General features: G+C 42.0%; 1 protein-coding gene and 1 non-coding gene across 2 annotated transcripts in view; one reads left to right on the top strand and one right to left on the bottom strand.

The window, feature by feature from the left end:
* Nucleotides 1–311: 311 nt before the first annotated feature.
* Nucleotides 312–383, top strand: TRNAD-GUC (transfer RNA aspartic acid (anticodon GUC)). The gene has a single exon. It is a non-coding gene; the product is annotated as a tRNA-Asp (tRNA).
* Nucleotides 384–4,726: 4,343 nt separating this feature from the next.
* Nucleotides 4,727–18,896, bottom strand: part of LOC117992993 (E3 ubiquitin-protein ligase SH3RF1-like) — a 37,745-nt gene continuing 23,575 nt past the window's right edge. Inside the window, exons 14-18 of the mRNA XM_069506139.1 lie at nucleotides 18,313–18,494; nucleotides 16,203–16,319; nucleotides 13,049–13,153; nucleotides 12,658–12,763; nucleotides 4,727–8,101 (exon numbers count right to left, since the gene is read on the bottom strand). Of these exons, the coding sequence (XP_069362240.1) occupies nucleotides 8,030–8,101; nucleotides 12,658–12,763; nucleotides 13,049–13,153; nucleotides 16,203–16,319; nucleotides 18,313–18,494 (582 nt within the window). The 3' untranslated portion in view covers nucleotides 4,727–8,029. The remainder of the gene's footprint in view (nucleotides 8,102–12,657; nucleotides 12,764–13,048; nucleotides 13,154–16,202; nucleotides 16,320–18,312; nucleotides 18,495–18,896) is intronic.

Below are 18,896 nucleotides of genomic sequence, written 5' to 3'. Positions count from 1 at the left end.
GCTGACAGAAAAGCTTACAGTACGCGGCAGAAAGTAATGTACATCGGCTTTTAGAATGACATTACAGCTTTGTAGAGCGTTTTCTCTGTCACTCATACCTATATTACGTTTTGACGGTTTCAACTACAGACGCAACGCTCTACAAATCTGCTATCTCCTTCTAAAGGTCGATCTACATTACTTTCTGTCGCGTAAGTACTGTATGTCGTTTACTGTGGTAATGTTACGAGAATTTATATTTCAAGAAAAAGCTTCAACTGAAAAGTTTGTAATGTAGAACACATTCCATAATTTCATTAAGCTCATCACAATCCTCGGTAGTATAGTGGTAAGTATCCCCGCCTGTCACGCGGGAGACCGGGGTTCGATTCCCCGCCGGGGAGGCTCTTTTTGCTTTTTAATTTTTTTTTCTTGGATTTTAAATAAAATCAATAAGCTACAAAATTAAAAAAAGTATTTTTTTGTTAGAGGCTTGTCTCCATTTATGTAATAGGGTAAGTTCACATAAACCTTTTAATAAAAGTTAATCAACTAATTATAATTATATACTAAAGGATATCCGCGACTTTGTCCATGTGGATTTATATTTTTGAACATCCGGAGGGAACTCTTCCATGGTAAAAAATTAGCATAGATTCATATCCGGGATGTAAATTATGCCTTTTTTATGTGTACTTAGGTTTATTAAGAATCCCGAGACTTTTATTTATTGGGACAAAAAGTAACCTATAGCGACAGGTCGAGATGGCAATCGGAGAGGGAACACCCCGCAGCGTGGTTCACGTGCGGGTGTGCGGAGCGTCCCCCGCCTCATACCCCTCATTGCCATCTCGACCTGTCGCGGACTGTATGTCCGTCCCCGGGATATAGGCTGACTCTGCACCTACGGCTGGTCCGTACCTATCCTCGAGTCTTACTCGCACTTGGCCGATTTTTGATTGCTACTTGATGCATTTAAAGGCATGAACCTCAATAGCTCAACGGGTAAAGGGGTGGACTGAAAACCGACGGTTCAAACCCCGCCCGTTGCACTATTGTCGTAACTACTCTTAGCACAAACTTAGACGCTTAGTTGGAGAGGAAAGGGGAATATTAGTCATTTAACATGGCTAATATTCTTTAAAAAAAATGAAATAAAAATCGCATAACATAAGGAAGAAAATGTTTATTTCTCTTCACAAGTGAACTAAAACTCTCCGATATGGTCTCCTTATTTATACAAAGCTTAGTTACATACAGAGCAGTATCGTATTTAGGTACTAAGTATCAACTAAAGTAAGGAGTATTTTTTTCATCTACTTATCGACTATTTGACTCCCAGTGTTTTTGCTGATGTTAAATATATTTTCTATAAAATACACTTTTTCCTTGACTTGAAAGTAAACATCGCTCCTCCCAGAAACGCGTAAGCGACGCGCTATGCACGGCGCTTACAGCTTTTTTACCGCGAACCAAACGCCAAGCACGTCGCTTACGCATTTCTGTGTGACGTTATCTGTAAACTAAGGAGAAATTGATTATACATGGCCTTGGGGCATCTCCAGACTGACTATTTATTAGGGTGTGGTTTTGGACTGTTTTATGAAAATTTATTGTTACATATAACTAAAATGCTGCTAAAAATATTTTCCCTTTAGATATTACTCTATTTTTATGTTAAAAAATTGAAAAATATTTGTCGTTTATCGCCTTCCGTACAGGGTGACGTTAATAATAATTAATTATGTTAAAAATAAAGAAAAACCAAGACTTTTATTTAATGACTAAATTTATTAATGAACTAGCTTATGCGCGACTTCGTCCGCGTAGACTACACACATTTCAAACCCCTATTTCACCTCCGTAGAGGATGAATTTTCAAAAATCCTTTCTTAGCGGATGCCTACGTCATAATAGCTATCTGCATGCCAAATTGCAGCCCGATCCGTCCAGTAGTTTGAGCTGTGCGTTGATAAATCGATTAGTCAGTCAGTCCAAAACCCTATTTTTAAATATACAGTCGCTTCACAAGTCTACAATTTTCCGACTGCATTCCCAGTGCGTGGAGCAATCCAACCAGTTAAAAAAACAATGTAAATTATAGGTTATATTTTAAAAAATAACTTTCAAATATCAGCGAATATTTTATCAATAAACGTCTGTCAGTCAGAACGCAGCCTTAGATTTCTTACATTTTTCATATTTTATCCAAAAAAATTACACACAAAATAAATATAATTCTAAATTTTGCTAAGTAATTATTTTAACAAGTTTAATTTTCATAAAATTTCAAGTTTCCCTAAAAACGATTTTGTAAGAGCACAAAAAAGAATAACATTTACTATATGTTTTTCTGATTAAAACTTGTAAGTAAATTTTCACATTTTTTTTAATTTGTGTCGATCATTTAATATCATTAAAATTTAAAACTATGACATTCATTAAAAATACTTATCCAAAAACATTTTTGAGTATCATGGGTAGTCAGATAATTCATATTTCTTTTTAAAATATGTTTTACAAATTCGTTGTTTGGATACATGTATGAACTATGAATACATTAAAAATAACTATCAAAGGTAATAAAAAAGTCAATTTCAAATAAATACTTAAAATAAAATCAGTTCTTTTTGACGATCGAACTTAACAGAACAGTGGCTTTTTTTAATTAATAATTATTAATAGTTAAAAAGGAAGTAAAAATCCAATAAATATCTAGTAGAAAAATTACAAAAAAAAAAAAGTTAGAAAATCGTTTAAACATTGATATCATAAAAATTTTGAGCGATTTAATTTCCCATACATAAATATACACATTTTAGTTTCATTGACGACTTTTGACCACGACGAATATTCGTTTTTTTAAATTAATACAATAATGCTTAGGGCAAAGGCATTCTTACAGATAAAAAAAGTGTGTGAAAGTGTACACAATATCAAAAGAATGCTTTGAAAAGTCGTCCAAAAACTTGCTCAGAATAAATAATTTAAAGTTTAAACTTAAGTTAAAATCTAAATTCTATATCATATCACTAGTATGAAACGAAAGTATAAAATATATTTCACCTAATTATACATTATACAAAGACGATTAAATTTTACACTAAATATGACAAAAGTTTCACCATTATAATACAGTCTTACATTTAAAATTTCTCTAAACAAATTTTTGAAAACATTTTAAAAACTACTTTTTATTTAATCACTTAGGGTACCTAAGGGTAGGGTACTTAATTTCTTTATATTTTGTAAGAAAAATGTATTTTCATAACGTAGATAAGTATAAGTATATCTACACATTTTCTACCCTTACAATAAAATTAGTGTCCGATCGAAAAAGTTTTTGAGTTTTGACCCATTGCGGCGTAGTTTTAGGTAGGCCAAATTCAAAATGATTTTAGCCGAGAAAAAGCTTCATAAATTAATAATGAAGCGTCATATTAAAAAAAAAATTCATTTATGTTACTAAAAGGTAAAGCCTGACCAGAAAAACAAAAAACTTGCACTGGGAGCGCCACTAGTAAATGGTCTATGGTCATTATGTATATGGTCTTGTATAAATTAGTTCCACGGGTTTCCACAATATGGCGAGGTACTTTATTTTTCTGGTCAGGCTTTACATAGGAACGACTTCTATAGACTTTAAAGCTTACTCGTAGGTGTCGTTTTGCCCAAAGGTGCATAAACGCCGCGCCAGTATCTATGTACGGCCGAAATTCATATTCTATCCTATCTGTGCAGATAAATTGCTTGGCAACGCTGTTCATGGTCAAAAAAGCCATTTTTGACTAATCCTATCTGTAAAAAAAAAATCTGTCGATAGATTAGTAATGTTGTTATTACTAATCTATCCACAGATTACAGATAGGATTGATTACTATTAATTTTGACTGTTAGTCTTTAGTTATCGATCGGACACTAAAACAAATAGCTTAGATAGGGACAAGTTATTACTTTAGAATGACATTGCGGCTTTGTAGAGCATTGTCTCTGTCACACTGTTTTGTCGGTCTCAACGACAGAGACAATGCTCTACAAATCTGGTATCTCCTTCTAAAGGTCGATGTACATTACTTTCTGCCGCGTACTGTACACCTACTTTAGTTACAGTACCCGGGAGGAAATATTGTACATCAACCTTTAGAAAGAGATAGCGTTTTTGTGGAACGTTGTCTCTGTCGTTGAATCCGACAAAACGTCACATAGGTACGAGTGACAGAGACAACGCTCTACGAAGGAGAAATCTCTTTCTAAAGGCCGATGTACAATATTTCTTGCCGGCTACTGTAAATTAAAAAAATCCAAAACGGATAGTTTCAAATTCTTGTGTAAATTGTTATATTGTTATCGAAATATTCATTAATATGGCAGTGTTTAAACTTTAAAGTTAAAAAAAAATGTTAACCTGTATTCCGTATTTGAAATAATTTAAGAGGGGTTTATTGGCAGTGTGCTCCGTATAAACCTAGTTTGGCTCCCATTTGACTGGCAGACTTCACACACTATTAAGAACTCTCAGACTTGACTGGCAGACTTCACACACTATTGAGAATTCTCAGACTTGACTGACAGACTTCACACACTATTGAGAACTCTAAGGTTGAGATCTATTTGCACTTTGACTGCTCAGACTTAAGATTGAGTTAAAACGAGACAAATTTATGTGAGAGATATAGCTCTGTCCCGTTTTAACTCTGTCTTAAGTCTAAGCTAAGTCAGAGTGCGCTCTATAGATCTCACCGTCAGACTTGACTGGCAGACTTCACACACTATTCAGAATTCTCAGACTTGACTGACAGACTTCACACACTATTGAGAACTCTCAGACTTGACTGGCAGACTTCACACACTATTGAGAATTCTCAGACTTGACCGACAGACTTCACACACTATTGAGAACTCTCAGACTTGACCGGCAGACTTCACACACTATTGAGAATTCTCAGACTTGACCGACAGACTTCACACACTATTGAGAACTCTCAGACATGACTGGCAGACTTCACACACTATTGAGAACTCTCAGACATGACTGACAGACTTCACACACTATTGAGAACTCTCAGACTTGACTGGCAGACTTCACACACTATTGAGAATTCTCAGATTTGACCGACAGACTTCACACACTATTGAGAACTCTCAGACTTGACCGGCAGACTTCACACACTATTGAGAACTCTCAGACTTGACTGACAGACTTCACACACCATTGAGAATTCTCAGACTTGACCGACAGACTTCACACACTATTGAGAACTGTCAGACTTGACTGGCAGACTTCACACACTATTGAGAATTCTCAGACTTGACCGACAGACTTCACACACTATTGAGAATTCTCAGACTTGACAGACAGACTTCACACACTATTGAGAACTCTCAGACTTGACCGACAGACTTCACACATTATTGAGAACTCTCAGACTTGACTGGCAGACTTCACACACTATTGAGAACTCTCAAACATGCATGTTTCCTCACGATGTTTTCCTTCACCGTTAAAGCAAGTGATATTTAATTGCGTAAGACGCACTTATTTTATTTTTATTGAACCGCCAACAGAATCATACAAAAAAAATCCGAATAAGTTAGAGGTGCGTGCACGGTATCGAAGCTCCGAACACGAATAGGCGGCCGAAATCTTAACCACACCCCGCCTCTACTACACACGTCGGAAAAGCAAACAATATGCATCACCACCGCCTTAGCTTTTTAAAGGAACTCGGAACACAGGAGAGTCTTAAAAATCAGTTACTAACATAATAAGCGTATCAATCCTATAAAAATAAATTCATTGAAATCGTATCAAAATCGTTCCAGGATCTTCTGAATTAAAATTACTAGTCCCACCAATACAGCCAAATACAGCAACGTATTTCTTAAAGGTTTCTTAAATACAGAGTGTAACCAGAACGCTGGCAAAAACTTAGCGTTATTGTTATACCTCCTAAACACAATCCAATACCAATAACCATTTGCATCCTTTTGTAGTTTTAGTGACTTAGTATTTTTCAAACCCGCAATGTATAACGTACAAAACTCGGTAGGGCGATTGTCTAAAACCTGAATCAATCATTATTACAATCTCAATTGTTCTGATTGGCTGAATCTGTGCGATTCTTGTTGCAACAATGCATTGTGGCCAATAGTGAGCGAGCATTAACCAATCAAAGATGATTGCGATCGTGACATTGTAGCTGTCAAACAACCGCGGTAGGGCCGCTGGTCAACTTGCCTACGACGCGACATTGACTCCGAGTTCTAGCGTCAGTCAGTCAGATGTTTTATTTATAGTAAACTTTTATAGATTTTTATTTTATTTTTTTCGCGTTTTTTTTGTATTATATCAGTAATCATCAGTATTATTTTGTTCATCAGTCTTCGTTTTTGCCAGCGTTTTGGTTACACCCTGTATTCAATAGTATTGATTATGATCGCAAGAACATTTTGGAGTATTCACATTTTTTTCTTACAAACAGACAAAATTTAATTTTAAAAAATCATTTAAAACTGTCAATCCTCGTGACATTAGGTGCCAGTAATGACCATACTAAAGTTGGATTATGTAATTTAAAATTCATTTTCTGTCCTTTTTTAGCAATATTAAAAACCAAAAGATGTAGATATTCTAAATTTAGTTTGGAGAAACATCAGAATCGACGCCATGTCAATAAGATTTTTTTAATAGATATAGCGAGCAAACGAGCAGGCGGGTCACCTGATGTTAAGTGATTACCGCCGCCCATGAACATTTGCAGCACCAGAGGAACCGCCGATGCGTTGCCGGCCTTTTAGGAATTTATTGGTCCGCCCCTTGAATCGATGAGATGAGTAATTTTAATTTAGAAAATCTTAACCATTAAACACTACCTAAAGTTAATAAGTTAGCTACAAAATAGTTCTAATTCGCTTGCACAAAGTTTAAAAAAACTATAAGTCATGCCATCCTTTTCCACCATCAACAATGTGAAAAGGATGGAACTATATTATAGTTCTGTAAAAAATTATTTTTTGTGTACATAGGAATTAGTATTGATCGTATTCGAACGAAGTATAACAGAACTAAACTATCGTAAAATGTAACGCGCCATTTTAACTTTTTGTATAAAATTCCATATCAACAGTACGATTTTAGTCGAGACATGACAGTTGACCCACAGAGTTAAAATAGCGCATGGACTGTATATATTCCTTTCTTTTTAGTGTAAAAAGAACAAGATCGGAGATCTTTAATATTCATTTTTATGGTACGGCCGAATCGAAATATTAACATCTAATAATTCTAAGGTATTGAAACATATCTATTTAAAAATATACTTGTTACATAATACGTCAAGGAATTTTCTTAATGACGCCTTAGAATGCGTATACGACACGGTGCGTTTCCGGTGCGTTGCGGCGCCGCACCGCTGTGGGTTGCGCCACACGGGCACTGCGTTGCCGCTCCGGCAGATAGTATGGCCACCGCACCACCTCTCCCGGCCTGCATGGTCACAAGTCCGCTGCGAGTGCGGTGCGGACGTACTAACGCATCGTGTGGCATGGCACTGCGATGTCTATGTACGATGACGCAGCGGCACCGCCAACGGAACGCATCGTGCGATTTCACCGTATCAGCGGGCACGCGAGCGGTGCGGCGCCGCAACGTTATATCGCAGCGGCGTCGTAGCAGCGTTGGACAGTCTGTTAATAAGTCTCGTCTCGGTGGTTGCAAGTCCGGTGCGGCACGGGAGCGTAACGTGTGACATGCCACATATCTCTATGTAAGACCGCAACGCATCGCGTGCCCCCGGTCTAAGGGCCGATTTATGCCAACATGGCGTACGTGCTCTCGTACTTGGCACGGCCCGCGCCCGGCACGTGTTCGCATAAATCATCCGTATATGCGTTGCACGTGGGGGGGACCAAAATTATCCTATCATGTATTACTGATAACTAATGTCTTAATTATTAATTATCGATTATGTATAGAGTTCCTTGATCACTGTTATAGGTGGTGTTTCCTGTAGTCGTAGAGCGCACTGTAGAAGCCAGCGTGCGCGTAGTGTCAGTCCGACGGCACGCTCTGCACGAAGGAGGCGGGGAACAGGCCGGTGCGACCCGTGCGCTGCAGCGTACCCTGGAGGAACAAGATTTTTTCAAATTGGTTCAGAAATCTCGCAGAAATCGATGTAGGTATGTATCAAAAATATTGGTGACATAAATGTACAGTACCCGGCAGAAAATAATGTAGGCACATCGACTTTAAAAAAGGGTTTTGGCCATAGTCTACCACGCTGGCTATGTGCGGATTGGTAGACTTCACACACATTTGAGAACATTATGGAGAACTCGGGCATGCAGGTTTCCTCACGATATTTTCCTTCACTGTTAAAGCAAGTGATATTTAATTAGTTAAAACGCACATAACTCGGAAAAGTTAGTAGTGCATGCCCGGGATCGAATCCCCAACCTCCGATTAGAAGGCGGAAGTCCTAACCACTAGGCTATCACTGCTTATCATTTAAAAAATTACTGAGAAATCATTTATTTTTGATATAGGTACCATCTCAATGGGAGCTACCTAGTTGGAATGTAAGGACATATAAATGAAATGATACCTTAATTTTAATTTAATTTTAAAACAACTTTATTCTTACTAAAATTACAGAGAGTAAGAATACAGGATTCACTTAAAAAACAAAGGGCGACCTTATCACTAAAGTGATCTCTTCCAGGCAACCCTTACTTAAGAACTTATAGAACTGTAAGACGGGGAGTCGCAATGTAGTTATAAATATATATATATATATATATATATATATATATATATATATATATATATATATATATATATATATATATATATATATATATATATATATATATATATATATAAATAGATATATAGGCATACATAAACATACACTCTAATAGGTACATACTATACAATATAATATATACAATTTTGCTTCGTGGTAGGATTCTATCCCGAATCCGCCTGGCTAGCGACCACACTCCAGTCGTAACCAGCCGCAAAGCACCCTGTGCGTTCCGGCTGCGAGCTGGAGAGCCAGTTCCCCCTCCCATCCCCCCGAATAGTGTAATTCCTGTGGCCATTGGGTCCGTCGTGGAGAATTAGGCCCTCTCGTATCCGTAGGCGTGATATATTGGCGCGGGGTCCAGGGAGACCCGATGAAACGGTTGTCCGCTGGCCGCCCGTTGGTCCGTAGGGGGCCCGAACCTAGGATTCCCGACCTAGGAGGCTGCCCCGCCGCCGACGAAAAAAGCCCGGTGAATGACCGGAGTGCCGGAGTGGGAGACCGGAGTGGAACCCGCCGGTCATTCAACGGATCGGATTGGGGGCCCTTCCGTCCCCCGTGCCAGTAACTCACTCTACCTGCGTGATCGGGAGCGGCTGACTCCACATCTTTGACCTGGAGACCACCGTTGTTACAACATTCGTCAACCCGGTCCCCTCTTCGATCAACCCCTAATATACACACATGATGCCAAAAATTAACAGAAAGAATCGTTATACAGCGGCGCCTCGTTCCACATTCCGTGTGAACTTTTGCAACATTAGAGGGTTGCATTCCAACCTAAACGCCGTTCATCATCACCTTGAAACGGCGAAGCCAGCTATACTATTCCTAACTGAAACTCAAATCTCACCCCCCGACGATACTTCGTATCTAAACTACCCCGGCTACAAACTGGAACATGTCTTCTCGCCACGCGCTGGCGTGTGTGTGTATATTAGAGGGGATATTTGCGGTCAACGCCTGTACAACATAGAGGTTGGGGGCCTATCTCTACTTTGGTTGCGCGTGGACTTCGGGGGTCAAACCCGAGTCTATGCGTGCCTGTACAGATCCCATAGCGGAAACGCTGAGACGGACCGACTCTTCGACCACGTCCAAAGATCAGTGGACTATATACAGGAGCATATTCCTTCCGCCGAGGTGGTGATCCTAGGGGACTTCAATGCCCACCATGTGGAATGGCTAGGATCACGTACCACTGATCACGCCGGGAGGTGCGCCCATAATTTTGTCCTGGCATACGACTTCAACCAACTGGTTACGCTACCTACTAGGATCCCCGATATCGCTGATCATACCCCCTCTATTCTCGATCTTTTTCTCACCACTCACCCTACCGGCTACCAAGTTAGTGTCGATGCTCCGCTTGGTACGTCTGATCACTGCTTGGTACAGACCACCGTGCAACTTCCATCATCCGTTTGCACGCGTGCTACCGGTAGCCGTAGAGTTTGGCATTACAATTCAGCTGACTGGGATGGTCTCCGCGAATTCTACGCCTCATATCCATGGGGGCAGCTTTGTTTTTCCGTAAATGACCCCAACATCTGTGCTGTGGCCGTTGCTGACGCTATACTCCAAGGTATGGATTGCTTCATCCCCAACTCTTTAATACCCACCGGTGAGCGAGCACAGAAATGGTTTAACGGGACCTGTAAGAGGGCTGCAAACCTTAAGCAATCCTCTTACCGATTCTGGTTATCAGCACAACGCAACAACGAACCAAATACCGCCATCCTGAAAAAACAATTTAATGCTGCCTCTAGATCCTACAAAAATGCCATTGCCAGGGCAAAATTCAAGCATGTCGACAGAATTGGACAGAGACTAGTCGCAATGCCATCTGGTTCCCGCGCGTTCTGGTCGCTGGCAAAAGCCATTCAAGGCAACTTCTGTCGTTCCTCGTTTCCACCTTTGCGCAAACCGGATGATACACTGGCCCACACCGCCAAAGAGAAAGCCGAAATTCTAGGCACACTCTTTGCTGCCAATTCAACGCTTGATGACGGGGGGAGAACACCGCCTACCATCCCGCGGTGTCAAAGCTCGCTGCGTGACATACGCTTTACCCAAACAGCTGTGCGTAAGGCACTCCTCTCTCTCGACGTCAATAAAGCGAGTGGGCCGGACGGTATTCCTGCGGTTGTGCTCAAAATATGTGCTCCTGAGCTGACACCGGTCCTGACTCGTCTGTTCCGTCTGTCTTACTCCTCCGGCACAGTTCCATCTTCGTGGAAGACTGCCTTAGTTCACCCTATTCCGAAGAAAGGCAATCATTCGGACCCCTCAAATTATCGACCTATCGCGATTACCTCCCTCCTGTCCAAAGTCATGGAACAAATCATAAACGCCCAGCTGCTGGGATATCTTGAGGAGCACCAGCTGATCAGTGATCGTCAATACGGTTTTCGCCACGGCCGATCAGCTGGTGATCTTCTTATTTATCTCACGCACCGCTGGGCGGAAGCCATTGACAGCAAGGGAGAGGCTCTGGCGGTCAGTCTTGATATTGCAAAAGCCTTTGATAGGGTTTGGCATGGGGCACTTCTATCGAAACTACCATCTTACGGACTACCAGTGAAGCTGTGTAATTGGGTCGCCAGTTTCCTTGACGGTCGCAGCATCAAGGTCGCTGTCGACGGTTTTTGCTCGGAACTCAAACCCATCAATGCTGGCGTCCCTCAGGGCTCGGTGCTATCGCCCACACTGTTCATCCTGCATATCAATGACATGTTGCATCACAACAACATCCATTGCTATGCGGATGACAGTACGGGTGATGCCCTGTACAAAGGACATACACAGCTTTCTCGCGCAGTGCTGGAGGAGTGTAGAGCCAAACTTGTGTCTGACATAGAAACTTGCCTAGGTAAAGTGTCAGAATGGGGCGCACAAAACCTAGTGCAATTTAACCCAACTAAAACACAGGTTTGCGCGTTTTCTGCCAAGAAGTCCCCTTTTACACTGCCTCTTCTCTTTCAGAGCACTCCCCTCACACCTTCCAACAGCATTGGGATCCTTGGAGTCCACATTTCGAGCGAGGTTCAATTCCGCGATCATTTGGAAAGCAAGGCCAAATTAGCCTCCAAAAAGCTTGGGGTGCTCAACAGAGCAAAGCGGTACTTCGCGCCCGAGCATAGGCTCCTACTCTATAAGGCGCAAGTCCGCCCTCACATGGAGTACTGCTCCCACCTTTGGGCTGGAGCACCCCAGTACCAACTCCTTCCATTTGATCGGATCCAAAGGCGGGCTGTTCGACTTGTGGACGATCCCAAACTAACCGGCTCGTTGGAAAGCCTGGAGCACCGCAGAGACGTTAGCTCTCTATGCGTGTTCTATCGCCTGTATAATGGGGAGTGCTCTGAAGAGCTTTTTGACCTCATTCCACCCTCTTTTTTCTACAACCGCACCGCGCGCCACCGTAAGGAATTTCACCCTCACCATCTGGGTGTCTGGTGCACTTCGACCGTCCGCTGCGCCAGATCCTTCTTTCCACGCACGTGCAAACTGTGGAACCAACTCCCATCGGCGGTGTTCCCTCTAGATTATAACATGGGGTTATTCAAGGGGCGGACCAACAAATTCCTAAAAGGCCGGCAACGCATCGGCGGCTCCTCTGGTGCTGCAAATGTTCATGGGCGGCGGTAATCACTTAACATCAGGTGACCCGCCTGCTCGCTTGCTCGCTATATCTATTAAAAAAAAAAAAAAAAAAAAAAAAAAAAAAAAAAAAAAAAAAAAAAAAAAATGTTATATAGTATAATATAATATAATATATACATATATATAAATAATATATAAAATCAATGTAATGTAATTAAACAATAATGCATAGCTAACTGTACATATTCTTATCGCAGAAAATCTATACCTTGTACCAGCCGTCGCCGCGTTTCTTGCACACGACGACGATATCGTCCACCTTCAGCTCCAACTCGTATTCCGAGTTGGGCGGGTACGGGACGATGCAGCGAAACCTGCAATTTCCAACAATTAAATTGAGTGATTTCCATTATATATAATATCTCAGCCCGACTAGTTTCGAACCCATCCGGGGTCCCTTTCAAAGGGAGTTAGTTCACGCACGCGCCGCTGCCCGCACAGCCCGTTGTGAGAGTGGCTGAGCTTGCTTTGTATGCTTTAATCCTTAGAACTTAGGGTTTATTATTGTGTGATTTGCATTGGTGCCAACATAACGTCAGGGGGTCAAGTTATAGTTGCCTACGAGAGAATATTTTGACGGGAAGGCAGTTAGTGCTTACTTCTCTTTCACGGGTTGCGAGTGGTGTCTCTCTCTGCGCGCCGTGACGTCGAGTGACGCAGACTTCCTGTGCCCCGCCCACTCGCCACTTTCTGCGGAACCCCTACTGAAACACAGGAATACCTATAAAATACCATGTTTTTTCTATATTTTCAATTTTTTTTGTGCTATTTCCAACGTACAAAATCTATATAAACTAAACGAAATTAACAGACCTCAATACATTGGCTGATATCTATAGAGCGCACTTTGACTTTGCTCAGACTTAAGACGATGTTAAAACGAGACAGGGTTACATAAACGGCATACATCTGTCTCGTTTTAACATCGCTTTAAGTCTGAGCATAGTCAAAGTGCGCTCTATAGATTTCAGCCATAGAAATAATTTTGTTTATTAGTTCCTAGAAGTATATCTATAGTCCGCGACAGGTTGAGATGGCAAGCGGGGTATGAGGCGGGGGAATGCCCCGCACACCGCCCACGCTCGCTTGCATCGGTATAGCGCAGGGGCTGTGCGGGTGTGCGGGGCGTCCCCGCCCCTATTGCCATCTCGACCTTTCGCGTACTATACTTACATTTGAGTTTCATGATCAACCCATCGCCGGCTCACTACGGAGCACAGGTCTCCACTCAGAGTGATAAGGGCCATAGTCTACCACGCTGGCCAAATGCGGATCGGTAAACTTCACACACCTTTGAGAACATTATGGAGAACTCTCAGCATGCAGGTTTCCGCACGATGTTGTCCTTCACCGTTAAAGCAAGTGATATTTAATTAATTAAAGCGCACATAACTCCGAAAAGTAAGAGGTGCGTGCCCGGGATTGAACCCCCGACCTCCGATTAGAAGGCGAACGTCCTAACCACTAGGCTATCACAGCTTAGCATTTGAGCTTTGCATATGAGTTTGATTGGTTAATATTCAAATGCTTGTCAAACTACATTTGTCTGGAGGGCACTACAAATAAGCCCCTCTCAAGGAAAGTGATATCTGATTAAATGCAACAAAACAGTGATCAAGCAAGACATACAAACAAAAACTGTGCTAATGAAAGTGTTTGAAAAATGTGCAATGCTGTTTATAACATACAGACAAAATAATAAATGATATAATATTATGTAGAAAGTATAGTTCCCGGCAGTTAAATAGTCGCGTCCGACCTGCGATGCGAGTGCGCGCTCGCGTAGGCATTGAATCCACGCGCTCGTGTACTGTGTACGGATGTAGCACTCACACTAATGCAGATGGCAAAGGTGGGGTGCGGCACACCGCACGGTCTGGTATCTTCCGCTCCCTCGCGTCGCACGCCCCACTGACGCCTAAAAAATGCTATTGCGACGCGTCTTGCAGTTAACTTCAAGAACGACTATTTAATTGGCGCGGACTATACTAACATGCTTCTGACAGTGAAATTATTTACAGTAAAGAAGGAAGAAATTGAAAGTATCAACTTTTTTACATTGAATTAAATCATATGATGTGCTAATTAGTACTTGTGTTTGTGTAGAAGTAATGTGCCATGTAAAATCGAATTAAATTTTCATTTTTTTTATTTTTTTTTAAGAATATTAGCCATGTTAAATGACTAATATTCCCCTTTCCTCTCCAACTAAGCGTGAAGCTTGTGCTAGGAGTAGGTACGACAATAGTGCAACGGGCGGGGTTTGAACCGTCGACCTTTCGGTTTTCAGTCCACTCCTTTACCAGTTGAGCTATTGAAATTACTACTATGTTTTCAATAATAACTATAGTCAGCGACAGGTCGAGAAGTCAATCGGGATTCGGGGTATGACCGACCCGGTGCGCGGGGCATTCCCTCCCCGATTGCCATCTCGACCCGTCGCGTAGTAGTGGTGCCAGTGAAGCGATGCTTATTGCTGTACCTACTACATTGTAGTGTATAATATTGTATTGCATTATGCATATGAGTAAGGTATTGTGCTACTGATATAATGCAAATATGTTAGTGCGGTTACGCACCGAATCCCATCCGAATCCGTGAAAATACGGATATAAAAACTCGAACCGAGTTTAGTAAGTCATTAACTGCAGTATAAACATACAATATTCAATGAATATATAATATAACAAAAAAAAATTAAGTCGAATTGACAACCTCCTCCTTTTTTTTGAAGTCGGTTAAAAATGAATCACTAAATGTGTTGCTCATCGCAAATCTCGAGAACCGCTGAACCGATTTCGCTAATTCTTTTTTTATAATATTCCTTGAAGTACGAGGATGGTTCCTACGGAGAGAAAAATTTAAAAAAATTGAATCGACTGTTAGGCGGAACGAAGTTCGCCAGGGCAGCTAGTTATATAATAAAACCTGCCAATTCTTAAAACTACTAAACATTTTCCGTAATAACGTCGTCAAAAAGTTCTCCCCTGGTTGTGCCTGGGCCCCAGGTGCCCATCAAGCTGGCAGCATTGCCACGCTGAATGGCGATGGACAACCTTTGGACCAGGTAGGCCCCAGAGCGCGGACCGAATTCGGATATTACTAACGCACTAATACGATATCTGATCTAAATCCCAAGCTCCGAAAATCCGAGGTGATGCGAAAGCGTTCGTACAAACAGTACTACGGCTGCTTCGTCGGTCCGAATATTTCTTCACGGATGACGGAAGTCAGATCTAGTGCATCATCATCATCATCATCAACCAATAGACGTCCACTGCTGGACATAGGTCTCTTGTAGGGACTTCCACACGCCACGGTCTTGCGCCGCCTGGATCCTGCGGCTCCCTGCGACTCGTCTGATGTCGTCCGTCCACCTGGTCGGGGTCTTCCAACGCTGCGTTTTCCGGTGCGAGTTCGCCATTCCAGCACCTTGGGACCCCAACGTCTATCGGTTGTACGATCTAGTGCGTAAATTCAATTCAATTCAATTCAATTCAAATTTCTTACTACTACAATACAAATAGTTCTATAGCACTTCGGAACGTATTTTCAAGGATTCGGATAGGATGCATAACCGCTCTTAACGTGAGATCAATAGAGCGCACTTTGACTTTGCTCAGACTTAAGTTTGAGTTAAAACGAGACATATTTATGTCAGAGATATACATCTGTCTCGTTTTAACTCTGTCTTAAGTCTAAGCAAAGTCAGAGTGCGCTGTACGGATTTCACCGTTAGTGTAGTGTGCAAACCTGTGCGAGCGCTGGTCGTGGTGCCGAGCGCGCGCGGCGAGCGCGGCGTGCGCGGCGGAGTGCGCGGCGAGCGGCGCGGGCAGCGCGCGCAGCAGCTGCGAGGGGCACGAGCCCGACCTGCGTGCGTGCACTAGCTCTACTACCCGACCGTGCCAGGGCGTGCCGGCGCCGTGCCGGGGCCACGTATACGACGACACGACACGACACGATAGCTCGTATGAAGTTCAAAGTTTTCATAAAACGTAAACTTTATAAATGTGGAAGAAATCAGCTTTACTCACATATTTAATCGACGTTAACCCGACTAGTTTCGAACCCATCCGGGGTCCTACTAACTAGTCGAGATGGCACCGGGTTAGCGCGGATCTGTGCGGGTGTGCGGGGCGTCCCCACCCCAACTGCCATCTCGACTTGTCACATACTATACATCGACCTTTAGAAAGACGTTTCGGCTTCGTAGAGCGGTGTCTCTGTCACTCATACCTATGTGACGTTTTGTCGGTCCCGACCTGTCGCGTACTATTTTTTTTAAATATTAGCCATGTCAAATGACTAGTATTCCTCATTTCCTCTCCAACTAAGCGTCAAGCTTGTGCTAGGAGTAGGTACGATAATAGTGCAACGGTCGGGGTTTGAACCGTCGACCTTTCGATTTTCAGTCTACTCCTTTACCCGTTGGCTAATTGAGGCTTTGGAATTGGAAAAATTGGCTACTATTGGAATGTGTTCTTTCGATATGTATAAGACTTCTCAGTGTCTTTCGTGAATAGTCGTCGTATACGTGGACAAACACAGTGTACATGCGATCAAATCAATTTTGTGTATCAAGTATATCAATTTTGTATACATTTTCAGAAACATTACTTAATTCTCGTTATTGATCATGATCACATGTACACTTAACATATTGTGATAATGTATTACATAATGGTGTCGAATAAACAAACCAATGTCTTAGAGTGACCAATCAACACTGAGCTATGTTATGTACTAGCATTTGACACCTGCCAGTGACATCGAAGCTTCGGCGTTTTGCTAGAAGATCTATACTAAAGCCACAGCCTTGAAATATACAGTCCAATTACGAATGTACTTGTACAGAGGAACGGTGGGGTGGGTTGCGGTGCGCGGGCGGCGCGGCCCGCTGCACACAGATTCGCGTAGTCTGTGTGATTGATGGACGAGGGTTTACGTGAGCGTGGTTTTAAATATTTTAAGTGTCGTTTAGTAAGTTCTATCATAAAATGGTGCATTACTGTTCTGTCTACGGATGCTATACGAAATCTAAACAGAACAAGGGTCTAAAATTTCACCGATATCCCCGCGATTTTAATCTCAATTTTGTGACAACCCTTGCATATTTGCGTACCTACACGAGCGGCGGCATCGCTCGACTTCAAAGGCGTCGAACAACTGGTAGTATTTCGTTAAACTGTGCTAAAGTTAAATCCGTAGAAATTCTAACTGTTGTGAACTGTGGTCTAGCTCAATGTCGATTGGTCACCACAAACACAAACAATGCAAATAACGGGGCAGTGATGTTATGGGGGTCGGCGGTAACAACACGAGTTAACACAAACACATGCGAGGTGCACATACCAATGTCGTATGCATGTGATGGGGCACTTTGTACAAGGATAACAGGGGCTATGCTGTAGGTATACCGTATCACTGCAGCCAGTGGCGTGCACAGGGTTTGAACCTAGGGTAAGCAGTAGGTAGCTAACTACCTATTTAATGACAGGTCATCATGAAAAATGAGCACTAAGCCATTTCAACTAGGGTAAGCAGTGCTTTTATGCCTCTATGATCTGCACGCCACTGACTGCAGCTAAGATCAGTCTAAGTTATCTGTCCGTTTCGCTCGCACTTACAGGTCGTATTTGACTATTATTCATTTTAATTTCGACTTCTGACACCATGTTTTATATCGTTTATTGCAAGAGAGAGCACATAGACAATAGACAGTACATATGACATTTAACTTAAACGACTTCACACAACAATAATGATGACTTTATACAACAGGTAAGTGCGAGCGAAACAGACAGATAACTCGACGACTCAGTTTAAAATGCGTCGACTATCAATATTAGAAGGCATTACTGACCGCACGTGATGCGGCTGGCTGGGCAGCACGAGCGAGGTGGAGGGGCCGTCGTCGAACACGGGGTTGTCCATGCTGTACCCCGCCGGAGGGGGCGATTTACACTTCTTCATGGCTGCCAGGCGCTTCATGAGACTCACGCCCGTCGATATTGAAGATTTCTCCGCTTTCGACTTCTCTTTAGACTGGAAAATAATAAATTGTTTGATTATTTAAACCATGTTATTTTATAATACATTTTTATTATTAATGGTTAACAAATAAACTATTATAAATACTATCTGTCCCGGCTTACTCACGTGTGTAGTCGACGTTAGCCCGACTAGTTTCGAACCCATCCGGGGTCCTTTTTCAAGGGAGTCCGTCCGCGCACGCGCCGCGGTTTTTTCAGATAGTATTTATAATGGAAATCACTCACGGTAGTTTAAACGCTAAAATAAACTATTAATAAACTTAAATCTAAAAAAAACAACATTAAATCTAAATATATAAAAGGAAAAGGTGACTGACTGACTGACTGATCTATCAACGCACAGCTCAAAGTACTGGACGGATCGGGCTGAAATGTGGCATGCAGATAGCTATTA

This window comes from Maniola hyperantus, chromosome 22, assembly GCF_902806685.2.
Source record: "Maniola hyperantus chromosome 22, iAphHyp1.2, whole genome shotgun sequence".
Lineage (NCBI taxonomy): Eukaryota > Metazoa > Arthropoda > Insecta > Lepidoptera > Nymphalidae > Maniola > Maniola hyperantus.
The sequence above is the reverse complement of the archived record's forward strand: the minus strand, read 5'-3'. Positions and strand labels throughout refer to the sequence as shown.